The sequence below is a fragment of the Podarcis pityusensis genome, assembly GCF_964106645.2.
Source record: "Podarcis pityusensis genome assembly, chromosome: 16".
NCBI classification, from domain to species: domain Eukaryota; kingdom Metazoa; phylum Chordata; class Lepidosauria; order Squamata; family Lacertidae; genus Podarcis; species Podarcis pityusensis.
Window position 1 is genome coordinate 16694015 of NC_138041.1, and position 25183 is coordinate 16719197.

At 46.6% G+C, this 25183-nt stretch overlaps 1 protein-coding gene across 2 annotated transcripts; it reads right to left on the reverse strand.

Annotated features, from left to right (window-relative positions):
- Positions 1-19: 19 nt before the first annotated feature.
- On the reverse strand, positions 20-24190 carry ARHGAP30 (Rho GTPase activating protein 30). Of its 2 annotated transcripts, none has more exons than XM_080984433.1 (12): positions 23403-24190; positions 13438-13540; positions 12791-12938; positions 11595-11677; positions 11222-11329; positions 10827-10954; positions 9816-9984; positions 9210-9307; positions 7831-7908; positions 6595-7098; positions 5285-5526; positions 20-3949 (listed from the first exon to the last, which is right to left on the reverse strand). In XM_080984433.1, the coding sequence occupies exons 1-12, from the start codon at positions 23509-23511 to the stop codon at positions 1691-1693; spliced, it is 4029 nt and encodes a 1342-aa protein (XP_080840559.1). In that variant the 5' UTR covers positions 23512-24190; the 3' UTR covers positions 20-1690. The 2 variants fall into 2 exon arrangements, with proteins under 2 accessions (XP_080840559.1, XP_080840558.1); XM_080984432.1 differs by having other exon boundaries at positions 9210-9310; positions 23403-24189.
- Positions 24191-25183: the final 993 nt, after the last annotated feature.

The following is a 25183-nucleotide window of genomic DNA, read 5'->3' on the forward strand; positions in this document are numbered from 1 at the left end:
CAGTTTCACAGACACAATGTGTTTTTCAAATGCTCTGCTTTCTGAATTTAATACACACAAACCGAGTATAGTCTGCACTTAACATCTGAATATGAAAATGCATTGAGTTAAAGACTGTTGCTTTTTTTTTCCTGTGTAAAAGAGAGAATCATGAGGCAAGACATCTGGACTTCTGAGATAAAACGTTACTGATATTGGGCCAGTGAATAAAGTTCATGTAACAATATTCCTTTGGGCTCTCTACTGGAAAGAGGGACTAACACAGGTATTGCCAATCTGGAGCTCTCCAGATATTTCTGAACTACAGGTCCTATCAGCCCCAGCCACCATGTGTCCAAGTGCTGGCTGGGGCTGATGGGAGCTGTAGTCCAAAACATCTGGAGGGCCCCAGGTTGGTAAAGGCTGGACTAACAAACCAACCCAAGTACCAGGATCCAGGATATTGTGTCATCCACAAAGCCCATGTGGGGGATCTTGTGTCCCCATATTACGTTCTGCAAATTCTTGAGTGCAGCATCATGGTAGCCACATACAAATATTCATTACTACCAACCAAACAGCATGGACATTTATTTTCCAATTCATAGTGGAGAAACAATGTTTTGTCTGGTAACTGTCACTCATTGCTTCTGGGACGTTTGAGAGCCTCTAGGTACATACATGATCCCATGTGCATGTCTACATGCAAAATCCTATGTATGTTTATACTTAGAAGTAAGTCTCGCATTGCTGAGCAGGACTTCCTTCCAAATAAGTATGCAAAATATTATGACAGCCTCAACCTTCAAGGCAGTGATCTCGCTCAGTATCCTTCCATGTTTAAAGAGAGAGCTAAACAGAAATTTGTCTCTTGCATCTATAAGTACATTCAGGCCTTCAGGGTAAAAGCCGAGTGGGATGTAGGCTATATAACAGTTCTACTTCGGCCTCATTCACACCATACATTTAAAGCACCATGATACAGTTTTCAACAGAACATGGCTGTAGTCGTTAAGGGTGCTGTTAGGAGAATCCCCTATTCCCACCCAAGGCTAGAGTTCTTTTACTGGCATTCCCTCCTCACAGGGTACTCTGGGAATTGTACTGCTGTGAGGGGAATAGAGGCCTCCTAACAACATTCAGCACCCATAACAAACTACGCTTCCCAGAATTCTTTGGGAGAAGCTAAGACTGATTAAAGGGGAGCTTTATATGCAACCATCCAATATGTGTTAATAGTTAAGGGGATGCCTGCCTGCACAGAAGATACGCACATTTCAGAATGGTAAACTTACAGTATTTCTTTTCTTTTCTCTTAGTCGTTTCCGTTGCATCGATTTAAGCCTACTCACTCACAATAGCATTTATCCTACATCGCTATCTACCACCCTACCTACCACACAGGACTCAAATCTGAGCAGCTACCCCAGTTTGCAGCACCCACGTGACATGCCCTTGGTTGTATCACCTGTGGGTGCGGCTCCTGCAGCTCTTGCTTTCTCAGGCCCTGCTTGTGGACTTCTGGCTGATCTCTACTTGAAGCAGATGATTCTTAGCTAAGGTTGGTTTGTTCCAGCAAGACTCTTCTTCAGTCCTTTGTGTCCTGATTGGGTGGGTGGGGAGGTGCCACATCAGTGCAGAAGTCCAAGGTCCCAGCAGCACCAGGCAGCACAGTTGAAGGCCAGATTTGGGAACCAGCTGCCAAAGCGAATCACCTCCGCTCCTGCTGTGCTGCTAAAAGCACCTCTTCCGAGTTGGACGCACGTCGCCCTGCCTTCGTCAAGCTCAGTTTTCTCCTTGGCGGGAGATCCTGAGGAAGGGACAGAGCTTCCAGGCTTGGAGAGAGTTGGCCTTCTGGGATGATGTCAGGCAACGCTGGAGCAAGAAGCGGCTTCCCCGGGACAAAGGCATCTGCGGCTGTGCCTGCGCAGGACAGGGGTCTCAGGGGCCGCTGCCCCAGAGGCTTCAGGGCGGGCTTGGGGTTTGGGGGTGGCTTCTCTGTTCTGGGAGGGCCATACAGCCCCTCCACATCGCCAAAACAGTAGGTCTGCATCCTCCTCACTGGGGCCTGGCCCACGTGTCTCTCCTTGGCAAGAGCAACCGCCTCATCAAACGACATACTGTTCCCGTTGCGCCAGCTGGCCCATCTCTGCTTCTGGGGAGCAGCCCCACCAGCCTCACCAAGCAATAGAGGCGCTGGAAGTTGCTTTTGGGAGGGCTCACCCTTCCCTTCTTCACCCCTGGCGGTGGTAGTGCTGCTGCTGTGTTTATCCAAACTTTCTAGCAGAGAGCACTTTGTATTAGGGAGCTCATCACTGCTCTTGGGCCAAAGGCTGCATTTGTCCAGTGGGGAGTGCAGTAGCTTTGGGACCGCGTCTGCTCCTCTGCTCTCGTAATCTCTGTCATATTTCTCTAAACTCACAGGCATGGAATTCCGCTGCTTCCGGAGGGCCCCTGAATCTCCAAGACAGTTACCTGGAGAGGTGGGCAGCTTGGAAGAAGCTAGGGGAGTTTTTACATTTTCACTGCTATCTGGGGGGCTGCAATGTACGTCCAGGCTGACTGGGCGAAGGGGCCTGCGCAGAGAGCCTTCGCTGGGACCCTCTTTTATCCCGTTTCTACAGTTCTTTTCTGGGACAGGTGGGCTGCACCACATGAGGGAGGCTTCCTTGGTTGGAGATATTGGCATTAAGGCCGGAGGGATCTTGGCAAACTGGGGTTTCGGAGGCACGACCGGGAAAGATTTCGCCTGCTGCACTCTGATGGCATGTGAGGTCAACCTCATGGAGACGCTTCCGTTAGAGAGGTCGTGCTTGAGAGCATCGGAGGCTTTCGCCGGCATTGAATGTGGTGGTGTCTGTGGAGGACTTTCTGGGCAGCCCTGCAGAGAAGGGGCCCTGAGCGATGAGGCTTCAGACCCATTGCAATTGTAAGGCGAGGAGCCACCAGGAGGGGCTCTCTCAGGTGGAGCATCTGGCTTAAGACTCGGCGCAAGCATTGGAGACGTCTCGGAAGAAGCATTTTCAAAGCAATTGTCCATCAAAGAGGAAAGTGGAGTTCTGTGCAAATCCGGGGGTGAAAGAACTTCTGCTGCCTGAGGATGAAGAGCAGTCTCTCCCCTCTGTTGCTGCTCTGCCGCTTGAAATGGGAACTCGTAGTCTGGGTGCCAGTCATACAATCCATCCACCTCCAAGGTAGATCCATCTACCTCCATGCTGGGGATGCAAGGAGATCTTGCAACCTGCTCAATGCCTAATGCATTGTGTCGTTCCCGCTCATTTTCAAGGCTTGGTTGGACTGCATGGTTTTGATTCTCTTGAACCGAAGATCTTTGCACCGGGTTTTCTGGAATTCCATCAGGGCATTTGGCATGCATCAAGCACCCTGTTCCTAGAAGCAGGTCATCTTCACCTCTGGCGTCTACACCTTCCATCTGCAACGCTGCCAAGTCAGGATCTACCTGGATGGTCTCAGCTTCAGCCTTCATGAGTGTTTCCAGCTGACTGAAATCACTACCAGAATCCAGGAAGGCCTGCAACTCTTCTTCAGATGGATTGGCGGAAGCTGGATCCAGCTGGGAATTGTCTAACCTGAAGTCGTGAACTGGAGGGTCATCCAGGAGAGGCTCCCTGCCAACTTCAAAGAGATGGGAGCTGTCTGGGTCTTCAGGTGAGGGCTGTCCAGCCAGACTGAAGGGCTGATCATCCAACGTGCTCCTCGGAAGACAGGTGTCATCAAGAGCCTGGTCTTCATCTGGCTGCTGGAAATGCTGCAATTTGCCAGCTAAGGGGCTGAGGTCATCAAAAGCACTCAAGTAGACCTCTTCACTGTCAACCTCCTTAGAAACCTCATCGCCATCTGAACATCCCACAGCCAGATAATATTGGTCATCTTCCTCTTCTGAGTGCTCGTTCATACACTCCTCAATGGACAGGTAATCTAGTGGTGAAACAGCTGAAAACATCTCCAGCTGGAGGTAGAGAAAGAAAAGAGTTTTAAATAAGGCTCCTCTTTGGTTCAAACACACACGTCTTTCTTTTTCTCAGTTACCCTTTTAAAAATAATGAATATAGCAAACACACAGAACAACCTCCCTTTCTCCATATGTTTAGGCACCAGACAGCAAGGCTCTTTGAACTACAACTCCCATCAGCCCCAGGCCTGTGTTGCCTGGGGCTGAAGGGAGCATAAGAAACTGCCTGTTTCTTTATTCATTACGTTTCTCTCCTGCCCTCCCTTTCAAAAAAAGCCCAGGGCAGCAAAACCCCAAACCAATACAATTAAAAAGTAAAATAAAAACTTACTTAAAACACGCCATGTGCCCAAATCCAACTACTGTACTGGGTTTAAAGGGGATTTATGGCTGGAATTTGTATGAGTTTTAATGTGTTTTAGTTTATTCTACTGTGGCTTTAATTTTCTGTATGTTTTAAATTACAGTTGTAAATTTTTAGTTGTAATTTCATTGTTTTATCTTGTTTGTAAACTGCTTTGAGATTTTTTTCCTACTATCAATATATAAATTTTATGAAATAAATAAATAAATAATGAATGAATGAATGTTTGGCGGTTCCAACCCGTTTAAGAAGAGCCCTGCTGAATCATGCTAATAATGGTCCACTTAGCCCATCACCCTGTTCTCACAGTGGCCAACTTGATGTCTCACTGTGAAGCCCCTGAGCAAGACCCAGGCATAAGAACCCTCTCCCCTCCTGTGGCCTCCAGCAACTGGTATTCGGAAGCTTTGCTGCCTCTGACCCTGGAGGTGAAGCATAGCCATGAATTTTGTCCAATCCTCTTTCCAAGCCATCCAAGTTGGTGGCCATCACTGCCTCCTGTGGGAGGGAGTTCCATAGTTTATGCACTGCCTGAAGAAGTCCTTTGTTTTATCTGTCCTGGACTTTGCTCACTTTGGATCACCTATGGTATTGAGCACTCACTTACATCTTTTAAAAATAGCCCCATCCATTATATGCAAGATTATATGCCAAAAACACACTTAATATGTATAAAAGGGTCAACCCCCATCCTGCACTTTATTTCTGCAGCATAATTTTATATTAATGGATCCCCACCCCCACAGAGCTCTATGCATTGTTGTCTGTATCTGCTTATAGAGATTGTAGGAGTTGTCTAGCTCCAAAGGACTCCTTTCTTCCCTCTCTTCCCACCTTGGAGCTGCCAAAATGGTCAGGTAGGAGCTGATGTGCAGCTCCTGCTAGGACAGAGACTCAAGGATGGGGTGGAAGAGCACCTGCCTTTTTAGCTAGGTAAAGATGTTGGGTGACATAGTGATGGACCTCACCTCCATCCCGCCTCCTATCATCTCATTCATGAACCCACTGCTCATGTCGTCCTCCGTGAGTGGGGAACTGTCCACACCACTGCCTGCAAAATCAGGTGCTATGCTGGTGCTCTTCCGGGGCTGGTCTCCATCCATGCTTTCACCCAGCCAGGCATCTTGGCTGTCCAGGAAAGAGAAGGAGTCCTGGACCTCCAAAGACATCTGGTTCTCTTCTGAATCAGACAGGCCTCCTGCCTTTGCATCTGTTTCAATAAGGGGAAGCAAAAGAAGAAGAAGAAGAAGTAAAGAGCAAGTCAGTTCTTTGCGACAGGGAATAGCTCCTTGGTGAGCCCCAAGTTCTTTGTAATGCAAGTATTTAGGAAAACTGCAGATGGTGAGCACAATCTTAGGAAGAAGAAAAAACAACACCTACCTCCCCTATGAGAGAAAGGGGGGGTACTTGTTTTGACCCTAGTCTGGATCACTTAAAAATAAAGTAAGTTAGTAAGTTAGAACTATTGGGTTGCATCCCGTGTTAGCCATACTCGAAGTAGCAATTAATGGACATGGTTAACATTTGCCCATTAATTTTATTATGTGTAGAGCTTAGTTGAATACAATCCATTCTATTTATTATATACACATTTCTGCAAATTTATTTGATGAATCAATGAAGATTCATATAGGTAATCAGCTAAGATTCCTCTAGTTGATTAAATATGTCACATTTCAGGTGTTCATCTGTATTATTTTGGGAATACGTATCAACTGTAAGTAGGGTCAGTTCCCAGGTCAAGAAGGGTGCCACCACTGAAAAGTCCCTCTCACCTGCTGTCATCTGTTTAACTTCTGAAATGGGGGGCATCTGGGGCAGAGCCTCAAAAGGGTGATGTTAAGGAATGGGCAGGTTTCATGCAAGAGAAGATGGTTCTTCATGCAGCTGTGTAATGCGCCAGTGGGCACAAACTGGGGAATCTGGCAGCAAGGCCCAAGTGCCACCAGGAGTAGAGAACCTCTAGCCTGCAGGCCCATCTTGGCTCAAACCACACTCACCTGCCTATCAGCTGACACCACTCGTGACAGCTGATCTTCAGCTGATGGGCATAGCTTCAATCCTGCAGGATTCCATGCATACTTTTTCCTGATTCAAGTAGGGGGCTTGCATAGACCCCTGCCTGGTAAAATGAAGGTTGGGGGGGGGCAGGGAGAAATTTGGCTCAGGAGCCAATTCTGATAAGGATCTGGCCCATGGAGCCAAAAATGGTTCCACACCCCTGGTCTATACCACCAAGGCAGCTTGTAGATGGAAGAAATGGTGGGGAGATACTTACCTCCAGCATCTTCCTTGTTTGTGAGGTCGGGCACCAGCTTCTCCTCAGTTTCTTTCTGCTTAGAAGGCTCATCCTCTTTGGCCTCAGAGGTCTCAGAAGGGTCCTTCTCCAGGGCACAGTGGCTCAGGGCAGGGCACTCGAGCCCCCGGGTTAGCCGGGACAAAGTGAGGTTGGAAGTGATGTGGAACGGGACCGTGACAGAGAAAGGCCCAGAGATGTGGACGCCGGCGCACTTCTCTGCGCGGTTGCGCCCAGTTTTGGGGGATCGCCCTTGAGGGGCCACCCCAACAAGGCTGGACCTGCTAGCTTTCGGGGTGGTGGGCTCCGACTTGGCAGTGGCTTCGCCCTCCGACTCGCCTTGTGCTTCTTCGGCCTTGGGTCTCTCCGTATACTCGTCGGACTCCGACAGCAGGAAACTGTTATCGAGAGAAGCCGGGCCATCAAAACTCTCACGGCACAGAGTGAGCTGCTTCTGGGAGATTTTCCTCCCCAGTTGAATGTCATCTGCACACAAAGGAAGAGAGCTGAATCAAAGAGGGACCCAAAAGACAGGGCCTCATGCCTGGGCCCCAAACCTTTTCCAAGGTTGCCTTCCAGTAGCCTTAATACTGTGATGAATCTGCTATGAGATTACTGTGAATAGGTATGCTGCTGGGTTTTTAAAAATTATTATTATTTATTGGTCAACCAAAAAAAGTGCAAACATAACATAAAGAAAGAAAGCAAAGGATCTGAAACTTAAATTGTAAAGGGTCACAGCCTGGAAGGACAAAAGTACAAAGATACGGCACAGCTCCAAACGGATAATTAAGTATTAACTCATAAAAATATTTCCTTTACAAATAGTAAGGATATATGAAAATAAAAGTATTATCCATCTGTTAATTCCATCATTATGGAGAATAAAGGTTCTATATAGTATTAAATGAGCTAGACGTTTGACTATGCCGATGTGCCTCAATTGAATAAGAAATCACGTCATATGTAAAAAAATTTGAGTTCTGCCCTTTAGATACTTTTAGTTTAAGGAGCTACCTTTTCAAGAAGGGCAATCTGCCAAACCCTTGAATACCAGCAATCCAAATTATTAGGATTAAAGTCCTTCCAAGATTTGGTGAAACACCCAAGTCCTTCTGTCTCCTCCATCTCTATGCTCCAGGAGGAATAGAAGTGGGGCAAAAGCCAGCCAGGCCCTCAGCAGCGAATGTAAACAACCCCAGAGATTTCTGCACCTACCATCACTGGCACATGGCATGGAGCTGAGGGAATCCATGCTTTTGGCCGGCCGCAGACGCATCTTTCCCATTTTGTCATCTGAAACAGAAAGGCAGGATTGAGCCAACCAAATCCGGGCCTCAAAAAAACCCAACTTTTTTCAGTTGAATTTTAATAGTATATATTTTTTCCTTTTACAGGCAACAAAATAAAAGAAGCAACATCAACATAATGAACCAAAAGAACCACAGGATGCATAAAATAGTGGCTATTTATCTTTCATAGAACTGTAACTGTATCCCTGCCAATGTTTTCAACTGTTTACAGAGGTCTTTTAAATATATTACAAAGTTATTCCAATCTTTTAAGAATACTTGATCTTCCTGGTTTCTGACCTTTCCCATCAATCCAAATTTATATTTTTGATGTCGTTGAAAAGTCTTGCATGTTGGCAGATGAAACATAAGATATAAAGTCCCACCACATTGCACATAAATGTTCAGATTTTTTTTATACTGTACCATAGTGCTAAGCTTAAATCTTTTAGTGTCTTCCATTGTTGTGTTAACAGAGATTCTAGCAGTCAACATCCAGATAATTAATCCTTTAGAGAAAAAGTTGTCTCATATATCATGGTCCCATATATTTAATAAAGCTCTTTAATAAAGCTCTGGGGGAATCTACAACCAAAGTGGTTCCCAAAGTGGGTGGTTCTGCCCTCTGGAGGCAAAGGGGTGGCAGGGGGGTACTAGAGGCGTAAACGACTACAGTGGTACCTCGGGTTACATACACTTCAGGTTACATACGCTTCAGGTTACACACTCCGCTAACCTAGAAATAGTGCTTCAGGTTAAGAACTTTGCTTCAGGATGAGAACAGAATCGTGCTCTGGCGGCGCGGTGGCAGCAGGAGGCCCCATTAGCTAAAGTGGTGCTTCAGGTTAAGAACAGTTTCAGGTTAAGAACGGACCTCCGGAATGAATTAAGTACTTAACCTGAGGTACCACTGTATTAGACTCTGAAAAGCTGCTATCACTGTATCGAGTTCATCCATTTTGTTGAATTAATTAAACGAAAGAGTTTTAATTGCATTTTGAATTAAATGTGCAATTAATTGTTACTGTTTTGAATTTTATTGTGTTATTATAGTCCTTCTATTCTGAACAATGGTTTTATAGGGCAGGGGGCACTGGGGATGAGTGTATAGAACCAAAGGTACAGTGGCTCAAAATTTTGTGGGAACCATTGATCTGCACTATAATGCAGCACTTGGCGCATTTGTTGGGAAAAATAATCAACGAGACAGTGACAGAAAGACCCACTTTCAGGCCATATATGTGGCACACTTAACTCTTAGTCTGCTTGAACAGTTACAGTGAGCTTTAGCGTTAAGCCTTTTACCTTTGTCCTCTGGCTTGTTCAACTTGCGTTTGGCATCATGGCTGGATCGGCCGAGGTTGAAAATTGACTTCCATTTCTTTGCCTTAAGGGATCCTTTTCTTCTGTGAAGAATTGGAATGGAGGTTATAAATTTTGCCTGCAGGACGGTCATCATGTGTCTGGAGCCATTTCCAATGGGATCCTTAGGACTCTCTAAGTCTTCAGAAGTGAGGGCAGAGGGAAAGGGGTTTCCTGTCTGGCTGCAGCTAAAATAAGCATCAACAAATCTCTGTGCATGGATTTACTATTCTCATTCATGCAAGAAAAACAACACCAGATAAAATAATCAGGGATCCAAGGCAATTGTGCAGTTTGCTGGGAGATGAAGCGGTCTGGAATAGCTGTGACCAACGTTGCACAGTCTGGGGGCAAGCCCACCACATAGGTAGGGATGTGCCTTTTTCTCTGCAGCCCAGCCAACAAAATGGGCTTCATGCCCTCTGGTTGTAGTCGCTTTGCAAAATGGGCATCTGATGCCATCCTTTGTAACTAGAATCTGGAAATTCTCAGCAGGCAAATACAAAAGTGAACATGGGAAGGGGAAAGAGAGGGAAGGGAGGTGTGTACTTGTTGTCGGTGAGCTCGATGATGGTGTGGTAGGGTCGCATCTGCGGTGGGCCATCCCCCTGGTTCAGCGCAGCTGGGATATTGCAGGAAAAGGAGTATTTGTCGTCGCCAAAGGTCACCGGTGAGCTCGCAAGGAGAAGGGACTTCCTGAGAGATTCACGGCTCCCGGCTATAGCAGTAGTGGAGGAAAAACAGCATCATCAGAAAATTAAGTGAGTGCAGGAATAAAGCCAGAGAGCTAGTTTAGTGCAGGAGAGACAGTGTGGTACAGTGGTTAAAGAGTATTGGACTCGTACAGTTGTACCTTGGATCCCAAACGTCATGCAAGTCGAACATTTTGGCTCCCAAATGCCGCAAACTTGGAAGTGAGTTTACGAACATTCTTTGGAACCCAAATGTCTGATGCCGCTTCCGATTGGGTGCAGGAACTTCCTGCAGCCAATCAGAAGCTGTGCCTTGGTTTCCGAATGTTTTGGAAGTCGATCGGACTTCCAGAACAGATTCTGGAACTTCCGAGGTACCACTGTACTTGGGAGATCAGGGTACTGATCTCCCCACTCAACTTCAACTTCTGAGGTACCACTGTAATTGGGAGATCAGGGTTTAAATCTCCCCACTCGGCCATGAAGCTCACTGGGTGACTGTGGACCAGTCACTGACTCTCAGCTTAACCTTCCTCACAGGGTTGTTGTGGGAATTAAATGAGGGAGAGGAGAACTTTGTACAACCCCTTGAGCTCCTTGGGAAGAAAGTTGGGGTATAAATGCAATAAATAAATTAAATAAACAAACAAACCATATGCTGTCACCACAACCTCTCTCGGGAGGTCCTCAAATTCTGAAAGCTCTTTGGGAAGTTCATTAGGGCTGCTGAAGTGCCCCCCCCACCTCCCCTCAAGGCCCATGTACTGAATGTGTATGGAGGGGTATTGCAATGGAGGGCACTACAAGAAGTTCCAACTCTACATTTCTATAATTCTATGGTATTTGTCTGTCACACACAAAGACCTACCACAGAGAGGGACATTATTGAAAATCTGATCCACGTGGGTGAGGATAAACTCCACCACAATGGACTGGACGCGGACCTCCATGAAGGCTGCTGTGCCGTTGAAGCCACACGACTCAATGTCCTTGGACCTGAGAAGAGAGGGAGAGGGGGTGAAGCCTAATGAGGCAGAGGTGCACAGGTTGGGAGTGGGTGTGGTGGGTCTTGCTGACACTCGTTCGTTGAGCAAGAACCTCCTGACTGTCAGGCCATTCTTCTTCCTCCTTATTCAGAAATCTAGTTTTCCAAATTTGCCTTTGTTTCAGTCCAATTCCCCTTTGCCATGCCTTAAACAAAGTTGCTGTCAATAATGGTTCACCAAGAACTGAACTTGTTTGATAAAAGCTGCTATGTCTCACCTGAGCAGGTTGGGAGCCCAGACAATGGCCAGGTTCCGTACGTGCATGTTGGTCTCAGAGCTGAAAGAGGCCATGTGAACTAGATGCTTCATCAGGAACTCCAAGGTCCTTGTGGTGGATGCAAAGCCAAAACAAAGATTGGGGGGGGGGGACAGAGTGAGGGTCAACTGAACGAGAAATCACAACCACCAGCATCCATCAATAGGAAGTGGACTGTGAAATCTCCTTACCAGCCATACTAGCATTCAGCAATCTACAGGGGGACAAAAATCAGGACACTCCTTTTTATGTCCTGAGCTCTCACACATGTGCGAGACCAAAAGACGCTATGAGGATTGAGCCAGAAAAAGGGCTTTTTGGCCCTTGCAGGTACCTGTAGTGGGGCGCTGGGAGTTCCTTCAGCACATCCTTGATCTTTTCCAGCCGACCCTCCTCCATCTGGATGGCCACAGCATCCTGGGTGAAGTGGGAGAGAGGTACTCAGCTCACCATTTTGTTTGCTCAATTCCACAGCATGCCTCCCACCCTGCCATGCAATACCAAACGTTGAAAGCAAATAGTTTTGGATATCGGGTACAGTCATCTGCCAGACCTGAGCCACAGTTGCCATTGCATTGCAGGAGGTTGGACTAGATGAGCCTTTGGGTCCCTTCCAACTCTACAATTTGATGATTCAATGAGTAGCATGCAAATCTATACACAATAAGGGCAGATCCACACCGTACATCCAGTGCACATTGAAAGCACATGAACCTTGGAAACTGCTGTATTGGTGAGCACAACAAAGCAACACTTTATATGTATTAGGGCAGGGAACAGGGAACCTCACACCCTGGGGGCTAAATGCGGCCCTTCAGGACTCTCTGTCTGGCCCTCGGGAATCTCCCCAGGCCACACCTCCTCTCTCAAGCCACATCCCTCACTGGCCCTGCTTTGCCTCCTTCTGCCTGGCTGGAATCTGTCCTTGACCTCTGATAACGACTTAGAGGGAGGTGGGTAGGACTAGATGACTCCTGGAGTCCCTTCCAACACTGTAATTCTGTTATGTACTGAGTTGAATAGGATCCAAAAAGCAGCAGTCTGATTGGTCCTAGAACAATAGGGTCCAGAATGCAGCTGTCTGATTGGTCCTAGAACAATGCAGCAGTATGATTGGTCCACAGGAGCCACCCAATCCAGCTCCAGGTGGAAGTGAATCCGCAACCTGATTGGCCTACAGGAGAATCCCAGAATTAGCCAATCACGTGCGACCCATTGTGTAAATAATGTATATAAAGCAGATATTTTGGGGGAACTTTCATGCCTCACTACTATGAGCTGAATAAAGAGCATGAAATCCACACTCGACTCCGAGTATATTTCAAATTCCATGACTCTTGTTTGAGGCAGAGTTGGGTGGGTGTAGAAACTAGCCTACTGTTCAAAGCTGAAATTTAAATCTGTTTCCCTGCCCACACCTGCCCTTGGAATATGGCTCTTGGAAGGTTCCGCAGAAGAGAATGCAGCCTTTGGCCTGCCCTAGAGTGAAGGCCCTTAGTGCGAAATATGCCCTAGGTCAGCCATACTCACAGCAAACTTATCATAGAGCTGATAGGTGAGGAGCGGGTTGGGCAGCTCCCTGAAGTAGGCTTTGCAGAGCGAGCTCACGCAGTGGATGTCCTGGAGGTACAAGTCTTTGTTGAGGTCAGGGGAGCCCCGGTCGTTGTCAAATTCCAACCTGCAAAGGGCCAGGAAAGGGGAAGAAGGAAAAAGGCAATGGAATATATAGTAACACCGGAAGATCTGGACTATCTGAAGGGCTGTCACATGGGAGATGGAGCAAGCTTGCTTTCTGCTGCTCCAGAGGGTAGGACCCAAACCAATGGATTCAAATGACCAGAAAGGCGATCCCGGCTAAATATTAGGAAGAGCTTTCTGGTGGCGAGAGCTGTAAGACAATGGATTAGACTCCTTCAGAAGGTGGTAGCTTATCCATTGTTGGAGGTTGGATGGCCATGTGTCAGGGATTCTTAAACTGTTATTCCAGGTAGGCTGCTTTTGGGCAGGGAGGTTCCATTTATGGATCACAGCTTACAGCCATCAGTTGATACCCCCTGCTCCTCTTCCTTCATAAATTTCCAAAAAATCCTTTTTTGAAAGCCATCTAAGCTGGCGACTCCAGTACCACATCTTCCCGCAATGGGTTCCACACATGAATAATGCCAGCTGGCTTTTACCTCAGCTTCTGGATGTTCGAGGAGACTCCTGACAGCCGGTAGATCCCGTCCACGATTCCGTGCTGCTCCACAAACTCTGTGCAGCTCTTCAGAACCTGAGGAACTGGGAAAGGGTTGAGAGTCAGCCTGGGGAATGGTGGTGCCTCTTGACAGATGGCCAAAATCACCCTGAAAGGGAGCCTGCTGTGGTCCCGGGAGAGCTGGCATCATCACCACCCAGCAGTGCTGACCGTGGGGCCTCCTGGGGCCCACCACCAATGGGACCTCCATTCTGGACAGCCACAGGGCAGCTCTACACCATACATTTGAAGCACATCCAAAACACATGACTTTCCCCCCAAAGAATTCTGGGTGATGTTAACGACACTGGGAATTGTAAGTCTCTGAGAGGCAACTACAGTTCCCAGAATTCTTTGGAGGAAGTCCATTGCAGGGATAAGTAGTGACAACAAAACCCACACCCCGTCTAAATATTCACCAGTTGATTTAGGTTTACGACCGAAAATAAGGTTGAACAGTTTTTAAAAGTCTCCAGATCCCTGACAGAAAGGGCAATATAGCCAGTGTGGCGCAGTGGTTAGAGAGTCAGACTAGGACCTGGGAGACCGATGTTCAAATCCCCATTTGGCCATGAAGCTCACTGGGTGGCCTTTAGCTTATTCACAGTCTCTCAGCCTAACCTACCTCACAGGTTTGTTGTGAGGATATAAATAGGAAAGAGGCGAATTATGTGTGAGGCGAGAAGCCTGCCTTTTTACTGTTTTCTGTTGGGACTTCTTTATTTTTGTGGCAGGGGGATTTGCAGGCAGGTTGATTTAGTAGATTCAGGGCTGTTTTAAAACATGATTGTTTGCAGTTTTGTTTCATGATTTTGTTATCACGCTGGTTTTATATCATATGGTTTTAAACAACATAGCTCCGTTGAGTAGCTGGAGGAAGTGGCCTATGCGTATCTGCAATAGCTGCTTCATGAAGTAGGGAAGGTACCAGTATACAAACCAACTGAAAACTTGCTTGTGTTTGCTTTTTTATGGGGACCTCGAATGAATCAGAAGTCCATTCTAGTGTCAGAGATGGGCAGGCTTGGAGATGCTTGGAACCCAGTTAACATTGTCCGCTGGGCCTCTAATGTCAAGATCTACACTTAATAGGGAAACAAAATAGATCTGATGTGCAATGGGCAAGTGTGGAGACACTCTCTCTCTCTCTCTCTCTCTCTCTCTCTCTCTCTCTCTCATCAAGGGTAGATGTCTGGGTGGAGTCCCTGGGTGATTTCATTTCCGAAGCAGAGACAGGAAGCAAAATGCACACAGAAGGAGAACTGAAGCTCTCAGCTAAGTTACGGTATAGCAGTTTTTAAGAATGCGCTTCCAAGAAATGACATAGTCTAGATGTAAAGGTCGCAGCCCTTCCCCGCTTTTTGCTCTCCTCCTTCTACTTTTGCATTCAGAGGTGCAGAGAGAATCTGTAGCAGCCTTTGGAGAGAGAGCAGAGGTGGTCAGTGAGTCTTTTTATGGTTTTTAAACGGGTTGCTTTGGACACTGCCCCCAAAACACAACCCTCGTATAAGTTGCAAGGCAACTGTACTTGCAATTGAAGATTATTACTTCATGGATCTGTTGCAATGGACTTTATCTCAGGAAAGCTCTTGGAATAATACCTTGATATTTCTTTCTTTTTTTTTTAAGGTACCACAACAAGGTTCTCTGCTGTTTATCCCTCAGGGATGTCCAGAGGCTATGCTCCACTGCAGACAGGGCCTTCCCCACTATTTCTTCCCCAGCAACATGTGCTTAGAAGTGCCCTGCCTCATTCGTGAATAAACACAGGCCATGTTCACACCACTCATTTAAAGCACTACGACGCTACTTTAAACTGCCTCTCTCACTTACCCTCCTGCTTTCCACCTGGGCCAAGGCCATACCATACATTGAAAGCACTCTGACACCATTATAAACATGTCATGGTTTCCCCCCAAAGCATCCTGGGAGCTTTAGTTTGTTAAAGGCTCTGATAGTGGTTAGAAGGCCTCTATTCACCTCACAGAGCTACCGCTTTCAAAGCACTTTCCTCACAATAAACTCTGGAAAAACCTGGACCTGTGTCTAGATAGAAACATGGCACAAAAGGATGTATGGATGAGCTGCTCAACTCATCCCTAATTTCATGCAGCTAGAGGGCATCTGCCTCTAAATCTGTGTGCTTTTTGGACAGTTGATAACATGCACCGATAATCAAAAGAGCCATCCCAATGCATCTTTAACCAAAACAACAATTATTCTACAGTGGTACCTCGGGTTACATACGCTTCAGGTTACATACGCTTCAGGTTACAGACTCTGCTAACCCAGAAATAGTGCTTCAGGTTAAGAACTTTGCTTCAGGATAAGAACAGAAATCGTGCTCTGGCAGCACAGCGGCAGCAGGAGGCCCCATTAGCTAAAGTGGTGCTTCAGGTTAAGAACAGTTTTAGGTTAAGAACAGACCTCCGGAACGAATTACGGTAAGCACTTAACCCAAGGTACCACTGTACTGGCTATTAGATCAATGGACAACAAGGCTATTACAGAGTCAATGGATACAGCAGACAGGAGGAACAAAATAACATAAGAAGAGCCTGCAGGATCAGACCCAGGGTCCATCTAGTCCAGCATCCTGTTTTCACAGTGGCCAACCAGATGCCAGTAGCAGGACCAGAGCCCAAGCACACTCTCCTCTCCTGCCATTTCCAGCTACTGCTTTTCAGAAGCATTACCACTTTCAATTGTGGAGGCAGGACATCACCATCATGTCTAGTAGCAATCAGCAGTTTTCTCCTCCACAAATTTGTCCAATTCTCTTTTAAAGCCATAAGTGGCCTTCACTACATCTTCCGGGAACAAATTCCACAGTTTAAGCCCTGTGTGAAAGACTTCCTTTTCTCTGTCCTGAATCTTTCAGCATTCCGCTTCCTTGGATGTCCACGAGTTCCAGTGTTATGAGAGAGGGAGGAAAGCTTTCCTCATGCCGTGCAGAATTTTATAAACTTCTAACAAGTCACCTCTTACTCACCCTTTCTCCAAAACTCAAAAGCCCCCAAACGCTGCAACCTTTCCTCATAGGGGAGTTGCTGCATTCCAAAACTTCAGTTTTAGAGACTCTGGTAATGCCACGGAAGGTATGGAGGTTTCAAGCAGGCCCTTATTTTCATCTGTGAGATTGCTGCAGGGTTTGAGCTTCCTAGGAATCTACCAGCTCCATCCTGGCAGCTCCACCCTGTTAATGTAACCGGCAAGGTCCATCTCAGGTATGCGTGCCTAGAAAAGTGACACCTTGTCTTTGGGAGATCTGCTCCTGCTGATTGTCCCCTGATTGCGAAGCTGCAGCCCAGGTGTGCCAAAAGCAGCCCTGTCATTAACAGATACCATCTAATTGTGCTCATTACACACCTCCTATCGCTCTTCCTTGAACGCTTTCCCGAAAAGCGGAGCGGTTGTATAAACCCTGACAGTGGCCCACATGCAGCGCCCAGAGGACTGGATTAGAGCATGTCATGACATAAAGGGAGCTTGCTCAAGAGCACACCACCCCCGGTGTAAACCCTATCCCGTCCTTCTGCTAGAGAGGGCCTGCAGGAGCCTGGGAGAACAAGAGCAGGGGTCTGCTTCTCCCACACGGACAAGAGCTGCTCCCCAAAAGCTTTTGTGCAAACATGCTTTGCTTTGCAGAGGGGATAAAAATGTTGGGTGCTGTGTGGGAGAGATGAGCTGTATTCAGCTGTGGTTGCCACCTGTTTTAATGTGCCCTGCTCCTCTGCCTTTAACAGCAGTGCAGAGACTTAGCAAGTGAAGCTTTTCTTGGTAGGGAGATCAAATGATGGAAAGGCCTCACCTGAATTTGGGCATGCCCGGAGGCAGTAAAATTATGGCGTACAATTGTTGTACACCGGTTATTATGCTGCTCACTGCCTTGGGCTCTGCTGAGAGGGAGGGTGGTATGTTAATGAAGATAATAACAATACTAATACTAATAGGCAATGGGAAGACACACAAAGGGAAGGGCCACAGCTCAGCGGTTGAACACCTGCTTGAAGTGCAGCCTGTGCCAGGTTCAATCTCTGGCATGTCCAAGCAAGGCTGGGGAAAGGCTCCCTGTCTGAAACTCTGGAGAGCCGCTGCCAGTCAGTGCAGACAGTACTGAGTTGCATGGACCAATGGTCTGACTCAGAATCCCATACCCCACAACCCTCCTCAGATGAAAATAGGGACATGTTCTGCATCAGTGTCTCTCCCCTGCACCTCCTCCTCAGTGGATGAGACAGGGATGCAGATGCAGCAGCCATAACAGCTGCTCTTCAGCGCCCACTAATGCTTCCAGCCCTGCCCACCACAAACATGAGCCCCCTGGGACTTTCCATACAAGGGCTAAAAGTTCCCTACAAATTTTTCTTGGGCTGAAAAACACACTTATACCTTCTGCATTGGGGACTGAAGCTCCCTGCAGAGAAGTAACTCCAGGACTTTGGTGGTTTAGGGGACCATTTGACCTGGCTGAGCACGCAGCTGATGACTTACTGATATTTAACTGAATGTTTTACTGATAGCTTCTCCATTTTTACTTGTGTATATCTTTGTATTTTTTTTGTTTCAAACGTTGCATATGCATTTTTCTTGTTCTTGTTCTAATTATCTGACTGCGTTTTATGCTTAGGGATCTTGCTTATTAAATGGGCACATAAATATTAGGCAAGGATTGCCTAACTTTTCTATTTGGAAAGGTTACAGCATTTTTGTATGTGTGTTCAACAGATAACCTTTACCTTCACCTGTCCTTTTGAAGCACTTGCTGTCTAGTTTTTCTATAGTTTACAGTCTCAACTAAAGACGTTTTGTTCGCCTTAACCGTTTCCAAGTTTTCTTCCACCTAAGCCCTGGGAATGTATGCAGGCATTTAGGGCATGGAGTTAGACTAGGACCTGGAAGAGACCGGGGTGGAAATGCCCACTCAGCTTTGAAGCTCACTGGGTGACCTTGGGCCAGTCACTGCCTCTCAGCTTGACCCTGCCTCACAGGGTTGTCGTGGTGATGAAATGAGGAGGGGAAGGACAATATAAAAGCTGTAAGGATATAAGAAGAGCCTACTGGATCAGGCCAAAGGGGCCCCATCTAGGCCAGCATCCTGTTCCCACAGTGGCCAGCAGGATGCCTGAGAGAAATCTGCAAGCAGGACCCAAGCACAAAGAGCCTTTTCCCCTCCTGTGGTTTCCAGCAACTGGCCTTCAGAAGCATTGCTGCCTCCAACTAATAGCCACCGATAGCCCTCTCCTCCATTAATCTTCCTGATCCTCTTTTAAACCATCAAAGTTGGTGGCCATCACTGTATGAGCTCTTTGGGGAAAAGGTGGAATAGAAATGCAATAAATAAGCAAATAATGATAATGATAGTACAGTGGTACCTCGGGTTACATACGCTTCAGGTTACATACGCTTCAGGTTACAGACTCCGATAACCCAAAAATAGTGCTTCAGGTTAAGAACTTTGCTTGAGGATGAGAACAGAAATCGGGCGGCACGGTGGCAGCAGGAGGCCCCATTAGCTTCAGGTTAAGAACAGTTTCAGGTTAAGTACAGACCTTCGGAACGAATTAAGTACTTAACCCGAGGTACCACTGTACTACTAATAGTATTAAGTAAGCAGCCTCCGGCATGCTCTGCCACTGTTGCTTGTTGTGTCTTTTCTCGCTTGCTCAAGCACCTAATTGATGCAATCGCCAAAATTGGACCAGCAAAACAAGGAAGTTGCACGAGCCACCTCCCTTCCCTTCCCCTCCCCTTGCAAATTCAAACAAGAACACCAGAACACCGCTTGCTCCCCACAGCTCACTTCCTGTGTGTCTTATACCCTACCAGCCCCTGATCTGACAGCTCACAGATCTCAGAGGCATGAGAGAGAGAGAGAGAGAGAGAGAGAGACTCGAGTGGAGTTTTCCACTGGGGGTTTGCTTCTTTGCTGCTTCTTGCTTCTAAAACCTCATCCCAGGTGATGCAATAGAGATCCCAGTGCTGCTGAGGGTGGTTTTTTTACCTGCCAGGTGAATGATGCCTGCCCTGTTTTAGATGAGATTGTCCTCTGTCTGAAGGAACAGGTGTCTATACCCTTTTATCCATTTTTACACACTGGAGGTACAGATTGTCTCTTTGGTACGGAGCCCCTTTTGCCATAGCTCAGTGGGTAGCGCATCTGTTTTGCACGCAGAAGGCCCCAGGTTCAATCCCTGACACCTCCAAATAGGGCTGGGAATGTCCTCTGCCTGGAGAGCTGCTGCCAGTCTGTGCAAGCAACACCGAGCTAGATGGACCAAGCACTTAAAGAAAAGACAAGTGAGAGGCGACAAGACAACAGTTTATAAAATGACACCTGGCATGAAGAAAGTGGATACAGAAAAGATTTCCTCATGACACTAGGGCCTGTGGACATCCAATGAAGCAGAATGTCGGAAGAATCAGAGAAAAGAAAGTACCGTATTTTTCCGTGTATAAGACTGCATTCCCCCCCTATTTTTTCAAGTTTAAAATTGGGGGTCGTTTATACACGGATAGTGCATACAGGGGATTTCTTCATTTGGAGTCCCAAAAAAGAGGGGTCGTGTTATACACTGAAAAATATGGTACTTCTTCACACTTGCTCCCACAGGAGGAAGTGATGACCATCAATTCAGGTGGATTTAAGAGAGGATTAGAGAAAACATATGGAGAACGGCCATTGATGGCTACTAGCTCAGATGTCTGTGCTATGCCTCCAGGTCGGTGGGAGGGAATAATGCTTCTGAAGACCAGTCGCTGGAAACCACAGGAGGGGAGAGGGCACATGTGCTCAGATCCTTCTTACTGGTTTCTCACAGGCATCTGGTTGGCCAATGTGAGAACCAAATGCTGAGACTAGATGGGCCATTGGCCTGATCCAACAGGTTCTTATGCTCTGAATCAGTTAGTATAAGGGCTTATCCACACTTAACTTTTGCTCTGCCCTTTCCAGGCACAGGCCTGTGTTTAAAAGCTCCATGTCTGAGCGTTCCCAGCTCCCCCCCCCCCCCGCGCCAAACTTTCCCTGTGAAAACCCACTCTTTAGCTCTCAATCGCAGCAAACATTCATCTGGGTTTTCTATGGCTTGCCATTTCCTCTGATTGAGCTTTAAAGAGCAAGTTTGCATAGGGAAAGCTCCGGGGCAAAATAGAAAATGCTTGGCCCTAGAAACTTTAAGCGTGAATCATGCCTGAAAAAGAGTGGAAGAACATTTTAATGTTTAAAATAATTTATTCTTTAAAAAACCCTGAAGCCTTTCTTTTAGGAATTCTAGGTGCCGAAATCCCAATGGAGCAGAAAAGATTATTTATGTATGCGACCACGGCTGCGCGGATGTTATTGGCCCAGAGATGGAAAGAAGTCCCGACCAAGAAGAATGGCAGATTAAATTGCTGGATTATGCCAAAATGGCAAAAATGACCAGAAGAATCAGAAATCAAGAAGACCAGAATTTTAATAAGGAATGGGGGAATTTATAATTTATCTGAAGAATCATAGTAAACAGTTAAAATTGTTAGTAGGATTAGAATGGCACTTGTAGTTTCATGGCGAATTTTGGATATAATGGAGATGTAAAAGATTTGGATTATCATAAAAGATGCAGGAGGAAATGACTAACAATAGGACCCACAAAGGGGAGGAGGGAGGCCCAGGAGATTCTATGGAATCTTGATTTTATGATGTATGTTGGATATGTGAGTGTAAAAAGTTAATTTGAGAAACAAAATAAATAAAGTTATATATAGAAAAGAAAAGAGTGGAGGAAAGGTAGGTGTGGATAAACCCCAAGACTGTTTCCTATATCCCTACATTGCCCAGGTTAGGCTGGTATGCCAGCTACAACCCAAAATATACATGAAAAAATACGGTATATCTCACTCATCTGGCTTGGTTGCACTCTGGGCAGCTTCCAACATAAATAAAAACATAATAAAATGTTTATTTTTTTAAAAAAAACACCTCTATACAGGGCTGCCTTCAGATGTCTTCTAAAGGTTGTATCTTCTTGAGTCGGGATTCACATAACTCCATACTCTCCAATGAAAATAGGGACGTCCTACCATACCCTCCAACATTTCTCCGATGAAAATAGGGACATCCTTAGGAAAAGTGGGAACGTTCTGGGATCACATCAGAAACGGGGGCAGCTTCTGTAAATCCGAGACTGTCCCTGGAAAATAGGGATCGTTGGGGGGGTCTGCTAGTGCCAGGCCAGCTGCTCTGGTCCGCTTCTGGGTCCACTTCTGGGATCAATTCAAAATTCTGGCTCTGAGCTTTAAAAGTCCTTCACACCTTGGGACCAGGATACCTAAAGGACTGTCCATCTCTGCACTGAGACAGAAGTGGGCAATTTCTACACCATGAGCCACTCTTGGCCCACCAGTCCACCCCATTTGGCTCACCAGGCCATTCTAGGGAAGACATTCTAGGTAGGAAGATGTTAAACCTTCTATCTTTAGGCACCAGGTTAAAACAACAACATTTGTATCTGCTTTTAGTGAACAAGGATGTTGAGATTAGCATGGCCGTTCATTCTTACTATCTGAAAATGCTTCAGACACCCTTTGTTTTATACTATTTAGTTTTACATTTATGCTGATCATTAAAAAATATATATTCTGATTTTTTATTACAGTCACATTTTAGAAGCTGATCTGTGATTTCTTTTCTGAGGAAGAGGGGTTGAATTAAAAGGCCAGGGCACATAGCTGCCAACTCCCTGAGGCCCTGGGTGCCCAAGCACCCACAAAATTCCCCTTGAAGGCGCCAGACACCCACAACTTTCAGTGCCAGGCCCATGCACGCTGCATGGCACCCGCGGCCCCGGGCACCCACAGTCACGAGGCCAAGCTGGCACTCCTGCCAGGGCATGAATATTCTAGATAAATAATACATATATATTTTTAAAAAATGAAAACTGGGCACAAAATCATGCTAGGTGGTACTCCTCCCCCCCCCCTTGGTACTGCTTGTGGGGGGGGGGGGTTGTGTGTGTTGCTAATGGACCAGGAGACAGATACCCATAGCAGAGTCTCCTGTGTGGGTTCCAACAAATCCATGATACCCCACCCCCAAGTTTGGAATACCCTCCCCAAGGAGGTGCTGACATTGCAATCTTTTTGGTGCCAGATTAAGACGTTTTTAATTTGACCAGGTGTTTTAAATTGGTTAGGTACATAGTGAGTCAAGCTCCCAGTTCATCTACTTCAGTATTGTCTACACTGACTGGCAGTGTCTCTCCAGGATTTCAGAAGGGAGATAAACCCAATCCTGCCTGGAAATGCCGGGAATTGAACCAGAGTCCTTCGGCATGCAAAGCGGATGCTGTATCTCCGAGTTATGCTTTCCCCCAGGATTACTGGCTTCTGTTAATAGTTTTGTAGCCACTCAGGTGCTTGTATAGTATAATATAATATAATATAATAGCATAACCATATATCATCACCCTGGACTCCTTCAGAGGAAAAATAAAATTACAATATATAATATATTATAATAATATGCCATCGTGCATTGTCCTGGAATCTATTGAATGAAGGGTGGTTTTGAAAATGTTTCAAATAAATAAAAAACAATCAAGTTTTTGTTTTGTTTTGGGGGTGTCAGTGTCACAGTCAATGTCACTCATTTGCAATTTCAAGAACTTACTCACAAATGCAAAGGTTTTACAAAGCACTTTGTTAAAGTTCTCAATGCCTTTGTGGAGCTTGGAGCCAGCCAGGAAGGAGATGGCGGGACCCCTCTAGACGCCCAGCCCAAGACCACTGAAGCCGAATAAGGTGTTCTGAGCCACCCTTGAGGCGCAGGACCCCTTTTCTCAAACCATTTCCTACTGGGGGCAATGGATGCTGTACGCTACCAGGTAAAGACATTTCCGGCCTCCGAAAAGACAAATCACTTACCATCCCGGCCAGATAACTGCAGATGCTCTATTAGGTCACACCCAAAGACCCGGTCCTTGGCCTGTCCCTTCCGCTTCACCTTCTGCCGGGCTTTCATGGCGAGCGACATGTGTGTCAAGGCGTGTGAGCGCTCAGCCTTCAGTGGCTCTCGTCTCCTTCTGCCCCCAAGGCCACTGGGGGCTCATTGGGCCCCCTGTCCTCTCTCTGCAGAAGCTGTTCAAAGGCCCTCCGACGCCGTGGAGACCTTCTGCTTCCTTAAACTCATGGCTGCTCCCCGTGCCATCAGCTCTCCGTGACGAAATGGCTCTAGGCTATCCAGAGGCCGATGTGCTCCAATATTTTTTCCAGGTTCTGCGCGGAGAGGCACCCCTTGGCCAGCACTGCTGCAACGAAACGTGTGATCTGGGTGCAGGGAGGAAACTTCTGAGGCCCAGGGCCCGAAGTAAAGTGTGGGGGCACGAGAATTGCTACGCTTCTGTTCTCACCCAGAGCCCAACAGGAAGTGAGTTCAGCTTTGCCTCTAAACCCCAACTTCCCGTTCAGAACATCTTTGAAACCACAAAGAGCAAGCTAACTCTTGCGCAAGAAACTCGTTCAATCTCAACCACACACACACACACACACTTGCCAATAGACCCATGGACGTAGGGTTGGAGGACTAGGCCACATGGCCATATGTCTCCTTTATCGGTCCACCCATCACGAATTTTGTCGAAGCCTCTAAAAAGGACAAATCCAGATTTTTGGCCCACGGCCAGAAATGTTGTGAGGGTCCTAAGCAGGTGTGGGTGTGGGTGTGAAAGAGAGAGAGAAGTTACTTGAAGACTAGTCAGGCACTGCATCAGACTTTTAATAGATGAGGTGCTAGCAGCTTTTCACTTCTCTTCTTGATCTTTTCCACCCTTCCAGAAAGTTGGTAATTAGAAGAACTGCTCTTCAGACGAACTTGTAACGAAGAACTCGTACTTGAGTTTGCCTGTTTCCCCTCCCTAGTCAAGTTTCCCTTTTGTGTCTTGTTTGCAGTGACCCGCAAGCCACTCTGAAGGCCTCGTTTGGATGGAGGGTGGGATAAAAATGCTTAAAATATAACGTGATATAAAATAAATAAAATCCAGAGGCTGTAATGCCAAACCAGCAGCAATGACATTCTTAACCTGCTCCATGGCACTAAAGTCAGGGCTGACCCACCCGTGAGGCAAGGTGAGGTGTCCGCCTGAGGCAGCAAATTCCCCGGGGGCAGCAGATCCGGCCTCCAAGGAATGCGTCGCCCACTGTTGTTGCTGTTACACTCCCCGCTTGTTCCCAATGTAGATCTTTATTTTCTTCGTTCCTGATGTAGGTCTTCACTCACTCCTTCCTTGGCAGGTTGGGAGGGTGCCATTTTGTGGTTTGCCTCAGGTACCCAAACGTCTTGGGCTAGCCTTGCCTAACACTTCAATGGGACCTTAAGGTTCAGTTAGACTTCAGGCTTTCTGGAAGATGATTTATAATGAACTAAAAAAGGTATTTAAATATACCTTCTTGAAGAAACCAGAGGCCTTTCTCCTGGGCATAGTCGGCCAATCGGTGTTAAAAAAGGATAGAACTTTCTTTATGTATGCTACAACAGCAGCAAGAATACTTATTGCAAAGCATTGGAAGACACAAGATCTACCCACACTGGAGGAATGGCAGATGAAATTAATGGACTATATGGAATTGGCGGAAATGACTGGCAGAATCCGTGACCAGGGAGAAGAGTCGGTGGAAGAAGATTGGAAGAAATGTAAAGACTATTTACA